At 35.4% G+C, this 12,776-nt stretch overlaps 1 protein-coding gene across 6 annotated transcripts in view; it reads right to left on the bottom strand.

The window, feature by feature from the left end:
• LAMA2 (laminin subunit alpha 2) overlaps positions 1-12,776 on the bottom strand; it is a 453,474-nt gene that overhangs the window by 65,909 nt on the left and 374,789 nt on the right. For all 6 annotated transcript variants that reach the window (XM_036413664.2, XM_036413665.2, XM_045573302.1 and 3 more), the window contains 3 exons: positions 4,926-5,042; positions 3,494-3,676; positions 1,665-1,670 (listed from right to left, as the gene is read on the bottom strand). In XM_036413664.2, coding sequence (XP_036269557.1) covers positions 1,665-1,670; positions 3,494-3,676; positions 4,926-5,042 — 306 coding nt within the window. The remainder of the gene's footprint in view (positions 1-1,664; positions 1,671-3,493; positions 3,677-4,925; positions 5,043-12,776) is intronic.

Here is a 12,776-nt window from a genome sequence, read left to right as displayed (position 1 = left end):
CTGACATTGCACTACTGGGAACAAATCCTCAGAAATTAATCAAATGTGCTCAAAAGGAAGGAAATTATTGTTTTTAAACTAGGTTTAAACTAAGTATTTTGAACTCCTGGCCATAACTATGAGTTACATTGTTAGTGATATTTAAAACAACAGGTTTCTTATTAACATTATTCAATAGAGTTGCTAGATCATGAACTGAATATTGTCTTCCTGATGTAGGTTATTGGGATCAAAGCCCTTGTTACATAAATTTTTAGATAATTCAACATGAGCACAGTTACCCTTCATCTTGTAATTTTTAATAAAGCATTTGTCCATTTTTCCTTTCTTAAATTCTATAATACTACTTCGAATTATTCTAGAATTTACGAAAAATGCTTTAGAGTAAATTCATAAGAAAGAGAAAAAAGCCGAAGCTGGTTTGGCTCAGTGGTAGAGCGTCGGTCTGCGGACTGAAAGGTTCCAGGTTCGATTCCGGTCAAGGGCATGTACATTGGTTGCGGGCACATCCCCGGTAGGGGGTGTGCAAGAGGCAGCTGGTCGATGTTTCTCTCTCATCGACGTTTCTAGCTCTCTATCTCTCTCCCTTCCTCCTCTCTGTGAAATATCAATAAAATATATTTTAAAAAGAAAAAGAAAAAGAAAGAAAAAAGGGGTTAAGCAAAGGCTTAGGTTTAGGTAACTAATGGATCATTTTCTTCTAGTGCTCTTTGAAGTGTCTATCAAATGTTTCAAAATGGGTCTGTAGGTTCCCCAACCCGCTCCCTTTTTTCTTCTCTATCTTCTGAAGCAGATTAAATCAAATGGAAATGATCTTCTTGAAGGTTTAAAATTAAATCGTCTGGGTATTGAGTCTGCAGTAGTTTTTGAAAACTTATTTCTTCTACAATTATTTGGCTTTAGATTTTAAAATAAGATCCAAAGATAGATTTTGATGACAATGTGTTTTAAGCTTTAAAATTTATAAGCATAGAGTTTTGCCAAGTATCCTCATATGTATTAAATTTTCTCTCTTATCTAGTTAGGTATGGCTCTTAGAGAACTTTGCCTATTTGTGTGTTTGTTTTTTAAATTAAGACTGCCATGCATCTAAAACATTTTACCTTTATATTCCTAAAGATCCACCTCCCAGATTGACCAAGTACACTATGTTTCTGTCCTCTAATTCATTAATGTTTTTTCATCTTCTTTCTTTCAGTTAGTTTATTTTGTTTTACTTATAGAATTGTCTAAATTGTTTGTTTCAGTGCTTTTTTAGTAAATTGCACTCATTTTTCCACTGAGGAAAGCCTTCTCAGGTTTTGATATGTTGGATTTTATTATTATTATTATTTTGTATTCTGCAGTTTTATTTTTGGTTTTAGATTTAAACCATAGGATCTTTAAGGAGAGTATTTTTATATTCTTATGGTTGCTTAGTTGTTAAGATTTCATTTTATTTTATTATGTGCTTCTCTAAATAAACTTCTCTAGAAGTACATCAAATGCATTCACATACTAACTTTTTGGAAAGGTTCCCTTTACATATTTCACATGAATACTGTGACACTGGAAAGAACAGCTATACAATGTATAAACATGGTAACATGCAAAGCTGAAGATTTTTGCAATAGGCAGTTAAACATAAAAGTTATTAAATGATAAATAAGTAAACATATACATACTGATTTCTGCAGGTGATTTCATATGGAAGTAAAACAAAAAGAATTAGAAAATTCACGAGGAAATATTTTTTATCCATATTATAAACCAATAGCTATCACAAAAGGTTACTTTTCACAACAGGTACTAATTACAAATGCACCCCATTTTAAGTCAAACTAGTGTTATCAAGTAAAAGTACACAAAAACATATCACTTAGAGGCCACTATTCATGTTAAGAGAAATTTTATTATAATGTTCTAAAAGAAAACAGGCCCATTTGAATTAATGTTACAGATAATTATCTTGATAGAGGATAGGATAAAAAATTAGAGATAGCTGAAACCTATTTGACTCAGTGAACAGAGCGTCAGCCTGTGGACTAAAAGGTCCCAGGTTTGATTCCAGTCAAGGGCATGTACCTTGGTTGCAGGCACATCCCCAGTAGGGGGTGTGTAAGAGGCAGCTGATCTATGATTCTTTCTCATTGATGTTTCTAACTCTCTATCCCTCTCTCTTCCTCTCTGTAAAATATCAATTAAAATATATGAAAAAATTAGAGATAAATATGAAAAGGCTGCTATCATCTGAGAATCAATATGAAATTGGATGAAATGACATCTTAAATTATAAAATAAGTAAAAGAGAGAATTCTATTTACTTTAAAACTTAAGTTCATTCATTTTTTTTAAATGTGACTTAGGAGGCATCTGAACCGTTAATTCAGGTGGAGACTTGAAGTCCAGGGAGGAGCTCTACATGGGCTTACATAAGAATACATGAACAAAACCAGTGTATCTCATTTATTTCCTTTCTTGAAGAAATGGTGAGGAATAGATCCTTTTCCCTCGCTCTGAAGTTCATATTATATGTTTGCACCCTTCTTTGCTCATGAAGGAGTCATGCCTGAAGTACCTACTATTTCACAGCATCATTAGCACTGAGTCAAGGCTGTGGTGTGAAAAAGCAGGCTCTGACTTACATAGTATATGATGCCAATAACAGGGTTTTTGTAATTGTACTCTACAAATATTTTTATACCAATGCAAATGTTGGTATATAAAGAGGGATACTCTCTTGAGGGTAACAAGTCCAAAAAAAATCAAGTATCACATATGATGATGATGTTTTATCACTTTACAGAATGGAAAGAAAATTATTATATATATATATATATATATATATATATATATATATATATATATCTCCTAATGTTTATTGACTATACTTAATCAGTTAAATTACCATTACTGGTATATTAAGCTCCTCCACATTTCTCAGTAAATCCCTATTAACTAACCATAATTTGATGCAATATACAAAAGATGTGAAGACATATTCTTGTAAATTAGGTAAGTGCTTTAATTTCCTGAAAATGTAAAATAACTGAAAAAATCTGAATAATAAAACACGCATATTTTTGAATGTGAAAGTATCTCAGGGTGATGCCATTTTAATGTCACATTCCTGCTATTGTAAAATGCTCCTTGACCTCTGTGCTCCATGGAACCTCACCAGCTTTGAGGATATTACTTTCCTCAAATGCATTTTCAGTTACAGTGGATTAAAAAGTATTTGGAATCCCTATGCCAAATACCATGCAGACTTTGGGATTTCCTAATTTCCTTTCGATTGGATACACTTGGGAGGGAAGAAGCACTGATGTAAAGTGAGGATGCTTGGATTCTAGCTCTGAGCTGCAGAACACTCAGCTCCTGAGCCCAGTCTTTGGAGAGAGAAAGCCAGACTCCATCACCATGAGGGTCTTCTCCGACAGTACTCTTTCAGTGTGAAGAAATAAATGACATAATCAAATGACATAGTAATCGAAATGAAAAAGGGGGATCTTACTGTTTTTTGAAGGATCTTTTACCACAGCATTTGTTTTGGCTACGCTGTCTGCTAGTTGATTGTAACTTTTTTTCAGGCCATCCAGGTCCTGGTGGATATCTTTGATCTGGGCCAGCACATCTTTGGCTGTGTCGTTGGCTTGTTTCGCCTTGTTCTTAACGGCTTGCAGTTTAGCAGCTGTGTCTGTCAGCAGAAGAGCATTTGAGAAACAAAACAAAGGGTCTGGAGTTAGGGGTTTAGTCCGTGCTTGTCAAAGCGAGGTCTCCGCGGGCAGACCTCGGGAACACACAGAGGAAGAGGAAGGCTGACTTTTTGTCTCATTCAGTTGTAGCAAAATAAAATTTTGGCCCAATGAAATTTTCTCAGGGACCTTGAATTTGCTATGAATACTTGATTGGTTCTTAGGGGAGCAAAGTGCTTATTTCAAATGTTTACTGTAAAAGGGTATATTGTGGCTTGCTGTTAAACATATTAAAGAGGAAAAAAAAAAACTTATCCACCTGTCTTAAAGCTTCATAAAAAGTAGGCTTAAAATTTAATCTGCACATTCAAAGGGAAGGGGAGGGGGGATCAATGTATTTTTGTTTAAGTGTATAGGTGGATCACATATTTTTTCAGACATATAAGACTATGTGTTCATGGTTTTTACATTTGTTTTCACCCATAGATATTTTCTATGTACATCCTTACTACCAAAGAGGTGATATGAGAATCTAGAGTGTTACTTCAGATGTTTTTCATGTTACAAAAGTAAAAATAATTATTTTTAGTATTTTCTGCACTGTATAAATAGCACTGTATAAATATATTCATTTGTTTTCTTGATCCTATTTGTATAAAAATATACTGCAAACTTAGACACTTACTAGTGTATATTTAGTAGTACTTTAAGACCACAAGCTCTGAAGTTAAACTGTGGGGTTCAAATTTCAAGTATGTCACTTTTAACAGTGACCGCCAGTATCCTACATCTCAACCTGTCATCTGTAAAATGGGTATAATAATACTAGTGGGAATGCAGTCTGGTACAGCTACTGTACAAAACAGCATGGAGTTTCCTCAAAAAATTAAAAATGGAACTTCCACCTAACCCAGTGATCTCACTTCTAGGAATATATCCTAAGGATCCTGAAACACCAATCAAAAAGAATATATGTACCCCTATATTTATAGGAGCATTATTTACCATAGCTAAAATTTGGAAACAGCCTAACTTTCCCATCAGTAGATAAGGGGATAAAAAACTATGGTACATTTAGTCCATGGAATACAGTGCAGCTACAATAAAGAAGGAGCTCTTACCCTTGGAGACAGCATAGAGGGCCCTGGCGGGTATTATAACAGGAGTGTAATATTGGAAAAAGTGTAAAAAATAGAATGTTTTTAAGAGTTCAGAACAACTGCATCAATTTGAAGCGTCTTAAAAGCTTACCATTTGGAATTGCTGATAACTTTGCCAAAGTGTCATTCAGAGTTCTCCGGAGATCTCCATTTCTAACATCGGCATTTTCTAATCTGGTTTGCAAGCCATTTAAATCGTCATCATTTTCTGTGAACAGAGAGCAAAACAAAAAGCAAGGATAAAACAATTTTAATCATCTGAGTTTATATCTGGACCTACAATTTCAGGTTATTGTAATACAAAGTTTATAAAAAGACAGTTGATTTAATTAATTTACTTTATTGGTATCTATCCATAAATATATTTATTTCAGAGCATAATATAAAATGTGTTTATATGACCATTTGATACTTCAACATGTTCAACAATTATGTCTTCTTTTTGGCAGCTGACTCAATTTGATAATTTTTTATAGAGAAAAACTTGAAAAAGTCAAACTTTTACTCTATCTGTAATAATGTCCTCTCGACATCACTTCCATTAATGTTACTTAAAAAAATATTGCCAAAATGGAACATTGGATTAGCTTCTAAAAACTCTCAAATAGATAGGATGATTAAGCAGAATATCCCAATTTCAGTACACATCATTTATTAGTATTTATTTGAAACCAATATAAATCAAAAGAATGGAGAAACATCTTCTTGTGAAATTCTGTAAAACTGTCATATTTTTTAATAGAAAAAAAATCCTATTTTACAAATTGCCTTGGAATAAGCCAATTGGAATGATTCAGAGAGGATTAGCAATGCCTATGTGCAAAATGTTCCACATTTTTAAATATAATGAGCAAAATATAGAAATCATAGTTCATAATAAAATAAATAAGAATAACCAACTGCCAAATTAAAACAAAGCACTCAACATTATCAAAACTAAAGAACTGTAAAGTGAAAGAACAGTGAGACATCATTTCTCATCTATCAGGTTGGTCAAGGTTAAATGTCTGATAATACCAAGTATTCACAAAAGTGTTGGTAGAAGTGCAAATCGATGCCATTTTTTGGAAGAGCAATTTAATAGTTTATGAGAATTTTAAATAGAAATGTATTTGGCTCAGCAATTCTACTGCCAGAAATTTACCCTACAAATATACTTGTGAAAGTATATCAATGTATATCTTCCAGGATATTCCTAAGATCTTTATTTATAATAGCAAATAAGCTCAATATTAGTGGATTTTTTATATCAATATGGCATATCCATGCAATGGTATATATTGCAATCTTTAGAAAAAATCAGATGAGTAGGTGCTTAGATGAAAGAAAGAAAGAATCTTAAGTCCTTAATATGAAAAGAAGCAAGACAGGCTGGGTAGGGAAGAATGTATCAGAGAGCCTGACTTATAACAGATAGGAACTAGGAACTGAACAAGTAGGGAGTTAATGGTGGTGTGAAGGGCAGTGTACTAAAACCTTTTATTTTATACTTGAATGTGCTGGCTAAATTTTCTTGAGTTCTTAGAGGGGCTGAGCATGCCTCTGGCACCCTGAGTACAATCTTCATTTATTGGTTTTCATCTGGGAAGAACAGGGAAGGGAAAGGAAGATAGAGGACTCTTAACCATCAGTGTTCTGGGTGTGAAAGAATTCTGAAGACCTTAATTAATGATCTGCTTCATTTCATATAAGAGTTTTGCAGACAGACAGATTAAACCACTGTTATCCTAGAGTAATACAGGCACATGATATTGTGTAATGCATCAACTTTTCAGCTCTCAGCCAAAGACCTGACCTCACTGAAAAACAAAGCATAAAACATTCCAGCAAAGCATGGCTCTAAAAATATCAGTATGTCTATTTCAGTCACTCAGATATTATTTTTAATGGTAGTTCTTCCAAATATACTTTGATTTTCTCCTATGTTAATCACAATTCATCTTTTTAAACACCTGTTATTTTCATTGTACTGAAATGAAATCTTTGGATAGGTTATTACAAGTATACTTTCAGAAATTAAGCCAGTCTAATAACTGTGATATATATATGAATTTATAGAAAATAGTTAAAGGACTGCTCTTTTGATATTCACTTGAAAAGTCTTTGTCAATTAAGGAAATGGAATGATACAAATTTCATTCCTTAGCTTTTTGATTGTATTGGATTTAAAAAAAATAATGAAGCATTCAAAATATTCTGGCAGGAAAGATATTTGTGTAGAGTAAAAAAAATTAATACCAATGGACACAGACACCAGGGGGTGAGGGCATGAGTGGGGAGGTGTGTGGGGATTAATGGGGGGATAAAGATGCATATGTAATACCTTAGTCAATAAAGAAAAATATTAAAAATCTATACTAATAATAGAGGAATATGCAAATTGTCTGGGTCACAATCACAGTAACAGTAATGATCAAACAGCAGGCTGTGTGGGGCAACAAGGCTGGTAGAGGGGTTAATGAGGGGATGACCAAATGAATAACAGCAGGCTGCATGGGGTGACCAGGCAGGCAGGGGACAGTAAGGGGCGACCAGGCCAGCAGAGGCAGAGGGGAGCATTTGGGGGTGAACAACAGGCAGGCAGGTGAGCAGTTAGGAGCTAGTGGTCCTGGATTGTGAGAGGGATGTTTGACTGCCAGGGATTGGGCCTAACCAGCAGTTGGACATCCCCTTAGGGGTCCCAGATTTGAGAGGGTGCAGGCTGGGCTGAGGGGACTGCTCCCCCTCATCTAACCCCCCCCCCCCCACCATCACCCATGCACGGTTTTTGTGCACAGGGCCTCTAGTAAATAAATAAAGGGCATTACTTGGTTTATACCATTTTATGCATACTGATAGCCAATACTGGCGGAGTCATCATGCCAATTATTCAGAAGAAAGACTGGTCTGAAGAACAATGTTACTGCTGCCCTTCAAGTACCAAAACTGTAATTTTGATCCTTTGTTTTCTGTACTAAAAAGCCAAAATGTAAGCTTCGCTGGCATGGCTTAGTGGTTAAGCATCTACCTATGAACCAGGAGGTCATGGTTTAATTCCTGGTCAGGGCACATACTCAGATTGTGGGCTCAATCCCCAATGTGGGGTGTGCAGGAGGCAGCTGATCAATGATTCTCTCTCATCATTGATGTTTCTATCTCTTTCCCTCCCCCTCCCTTCCTTTCTAAAATCAACAACAATATATTGTTTTTAAAAAGTAAAAATGTGAATATTTTGAACTGCCTGATTTCTATGTTTTAGCTATTTAACTTTGATTCTTTCTTAATCTATCCTTTCTTACATTCTGATCATATTTTTCAAAGTAATTTCTAGTTTATCAAGCCATGTCTAAACACTTTAATAGTTTTTTTTCAATAGAAATAGGTGAGTATAAGTTGTATATAGAGAACTGCAGATTTTAAAAAGGAAAACTAATAAAACTATAGAAATGAAAACCTAAAAAGTAATCACTCAGTTTGGCTTAAATGAAAAGATAGATGAGGTAGAGTGTAGCTATAACCAAGATGTAAGGAAAACTGCATGAGGTCCAGTTTGGATTGTAACATAGCCAAAGAAACAGAATTACTGAGAGTTGAAAGAGAATCTAACTCAATGCTTTACTTGCATTTATAGAGAACAAGAAAAGGATCTGATTTATAATCCATTGACATTTTGTGGGGTTTCTTCTCATTATTTCCTCAGCTCTCATGCCCATTAGCTGTAGCCATATTATTCTCTTTATCTTCGCTGCAGGTATCACACCACCAAACCTCAGAGAATACATACACTCACTTCTTCCTTTCTCATCCTGCCCTCACACATTGGAAGACCAACATGCAGCACTGGGTTTGACAAAGACAAAGCCCATCAAGTGAGGGGAAAACAGGGCAGCAAGGGTAGACAGTGGACATGCTTGACAATATCATTTCCCTTTGTTGCAGGATCTCTGACATGGCACTAGATAAACATATTTAGAATGCAATTCACTAGATAGAGTTGGAAGTTGCTTCCATTTATAATATGTATTCACTCATGTTTTCCATGTTTCTGACACTGTGCTAAATCTGAATTAGAGTTTAGTTAAATTAGAACTAGTAACATTGAACTACGCCATATATTTTTCAAAATAAAGCTGTTATAAGTAAGTTCTTTGGTCCCTAATAATGTCTTCTTTTCCAAAATTCTAGCCTTTAGAAAAGGCAGTGTGTGCCATGAAATCATTATAGGTTGCAGACTTGGCAAAGGTGCATTCAACTGCCTTCTCTCCCTTACTTTTTACCTGCACAAGAAGAAAATAACACCTTCCTTCAGGTGACTGATGTTTGAGAAAGTATTGGATTTATCACAGGCAGTTATTGATAGTAAACAGAAACAAAATAACTTATATTGGTTCGATAATTTACATTGATTTGATAATTGCTCTGGTATGTTTGCCAGTTCTCAACAATGTTATTTATAATCCACTGTCTTCTTCATTTAAGAAGAACCAGAGTTAATTTTGTTTATTTCCCTTTTATATTCTCTAAACATATGCATATAGCCCTCATTTTCAACTAAATACAAGAATGACATTTTCAGATTTAATGAAAATAATTTATTTGACTATTAAAATCATCTAGCCAAGTTCCTCAAATGCAAATTTTATTTTTTTCTTAATATGAGCAGGGCATAAATAAATACTTTGAAAGAATGCTTCATTTACAAGGGTGAAAGTTATAGACCTGCTATTAATTTTGAAAGCTTCTAGTTAAATATAATCACCTGTTCAAATTGCCATCTAGATAACATTTTGCAATGAATTTTTTCATTCCCATGACATTTGTCTTATTATGAACTACCACTCATTATCACTTCTTATTTGCTCCTTCATCAAAAATTGAAGAGATATCCTGTCTTTAGGAATGCATTGTAAAACAAAATTTAATTAATCCACATAACTCCTGTTTCCTACAAATGTGCTTCATCTTTTATTCTAGAGGCTCTTTCTGAATTAGAAAATAGGTTAAACTCTGCTGTGATAGTATTTGTAGTTCTGATGCAAACAGTCTGGAATAGGCAAGGGACCAATCTCAATAAGGTCATATAGAAACCTTGATTTTGACCTTCCTGGTAGTGAGTGAGTCCTTCTAGTCTCAGGTATTCATCTACTTATTCATTCATTTATCAAACATTTGTTAGGGCTATGAAGGTTAATGTGTCACCTTCTGGACTATGGCAGAAATCCGTCTTTATTGTTCAGTAGTGGTTAAAAGAATAAACGTTGGAGCCAGATGAATCTGGGCTAAAGCATTGGCTCCACTTAAATACATGCAATTTATTCCAAATGTTACTATTCCTTTGACTTATATAATTTTTTATATACTGGAGACAGCCAATTTTATTAATTATATACTATGATTACTCTTTATAACGTATTAATTTTATTATGTTCCATTACATTATCTTTTTATCTTTGGATATTTTAAGGACATAAAGAGGTACAATTTCCCTCAAGTCACTTTACTATAATTTTTCATCTACTTCTATAGTCCTTTGTCATCTTAATACTGACATGTCTAAAGAGCCTGCTCTTTATGTCAACCCTAAGGCCCAGCACAGGCTCCGGAGGCCTGAGCAGAAGCAAGAGCAGCTGTGCAAGCAGTAAAGCTGGCATCCCTGTGCCTGGACTCCTGACAATAGGTTTCCTGAGGTTGCTACCCCAATATTTCCATTATTTTGTACTTCTAGCCCTCTCTCATAATGTTATTCCCATGCTTCCCTTTCACCAGTCACTGTCACGAGTTTGGGATGTGTCCTATCTTTGACTGCCTCTTTTTCCCCTGACCATGCATGGGGACCTCTGTTGATGGAACCTGTGTTTATTCAGAGGCATGTTACTGAGAAACCCTGCTCTGACCCAAAAGTGCCAAATTGCATCTTATTCCACATGGGCACGGAGCCTGATAGGCCCTCTGATAGCTATTTAGCTGCTGCTGAATATGCTCTTCCCCACACTGGAGGGTCCTAGTAGGAAGCCCGAGGAGAGGAGGAAGGGGCACTTGTCTGGTGGCAGGATCTTCCAAGACTCAAGTTATTAGGAGAGAGGGGAGTCCTCTCTTCAGCCCGTGGAATGACAAACCCAAATGACCAGACATCGAAGCTGCATGTAGTTCCAAGCCCTGCAGCCTGACGGTGGGCCTGCAGGCCTGCTTGGTTTTGGCCGGCAAGGCACTCGTAAAGAAATTGAATTTGCACACCTTTAAGCAAGACCATTACCCTTTGGTTCCAATAGTTCCCCTGTTGGCCATTATTTTGCCACCTTTCATTTTCACTACTAAAAAGAGACCAAAGTGTTTTTATTTCCTTGATTTTCTCTATTCACCCTCCAAACGTGAATGTCTCTCTGTATCAGGAATAATCAATTTCTACAGGAGAAGATTGCTGTGTACCCAGACTATGGTAAGCTCGAGGATCCAGGCTTGATTTCAACCATATGGCTCAAAATTATTTAGTTTTGTTTTTTAATCAATGGGGCAGTTATGTTTGTCTTTCACATCCTTACTATGGAAAGGCTGATTCTGGCAGATGTGAATTTAAAAGGAGGTACCTTTAATAGTAAGAAAATGTTTTGGACAAAATTTAACCACTGTATCATATTTTGGTTTAACATCACTGGATTTTTATGTTCCTATATTTCTGTTTAATCTCTTTCTAATCTAAAATAATAACAGAAACTTAACAGGTTAGTAATTGAAGGTGTATTGTATTCATTTTTAAATCTACATTTTTATTGTTTCTTAGAGGAGGAAAGGAGAAAGACAGAGAGATAGAAACATCAATGAGCCGAGACCGGTTTGGCTCAATGGATAGAGCATCGGCTTGGGGACTGAAGGGTCCTGGGTTCGATTCCGGTCAAGGGCATGTACCTTGGTTGCAGGCATATCCCCAGTAGGGGGTGTGCAAGAGGCAGCTGATCGATGACTCTCTCTCATCGATGTTTCTAACGCTCTATCTCTCTCCTTTCCTCTCTGTACAAAATCAATAAAATATATTAAAAAAAAAAAAAAAGAAAGAAACATCAATGAAAGAGAAACATCCCCTACTGGGGACTGAGCCTGTAACCCAGATGTGTGTGCTGACCAGGAATTAAACCAGTGGCCTCTTGGTTCCTGGGCTGGTGCTCAATCACTAAGCCACATGGGCCAGGCCTACTTTATTACGTATGTTCATGACAGTATAACCTTTCTGATATAATTGTCTGACTAAATGACTAAGTGTTTGGAAGACACAGTATAATCGGAAAGTACTGACTAGCTGGATAGAAATTAATGTTTAGAATACTTTTGGCACTATTCTATGTTGAACAGCACCACATGCCATGCAATCCACTGATTCAATATTCTTGGGCTTGGGAATTGATAGTTTTATTTCATGTGATTATCTTCCATTTCAGAGACATGTTATCTGCTCCTAAGTAACTAAATAATTTAACTTAATTTTGGCAAAGACAAAAATTAGGGATAAACTGAGAAGTAAATAAAATTGAAAAGTTATTTACAAGCAATAAGATATGTAATTGTAAAATTGTAGTATTCTCAGACTTGTAATATACCATCCTCAACTTCATTTCTTGCCCTGTACACACTGCATGAGAATTTCAACTGGCTACTTTATTAATAAAAGTCTCTTGTCAATCCAAAAATTATTATTAATTCACCTAACGGTATTAATTTATCTTTGAACTCTTTCAATCATTAATTTGAACCAAGCCTCATATCCATCAACAAAACTATTACTGTTTTCAATAGACATTCAGTCAGTGCAATGTAGGCTGGCTTCAAATCTGAAATGTGCACAAGGGCAAACTTGCTTTTAACAAATGTATATTCAAAAGCTAAAGAGTCAAACAAATTGCTCCTGGCAAGTCCAGATTCCCTCAAGGCAAGGACAGCATAAAAATGGCAGAGAGCAGCACTAAGTCATTCA

This window comes from Pipistrellus kuhlii, unplaced genomic scaffold (assembly GCF_014108245.1).
Source record: "Pipistrellus kuhlii isolate mPipKuh1 unplaced genomic scaffold, mPipKuh1.p scaffold_m20_p_5, whole genome shotgun sequence".
In the NCBI taxonomy this organism is placed as follows: Eukaryota; Metazoa; Chordata; class Mammalia; order Chiroptera; family Vespertilionidae; genus Pipistrellus; species Pipistrellus kuhlii.
The sequence above is the reverse complement of the archived record's forward strand: the minus strand, read 5'-3'. Positions and strand labels throughout refer to the sequence as shown.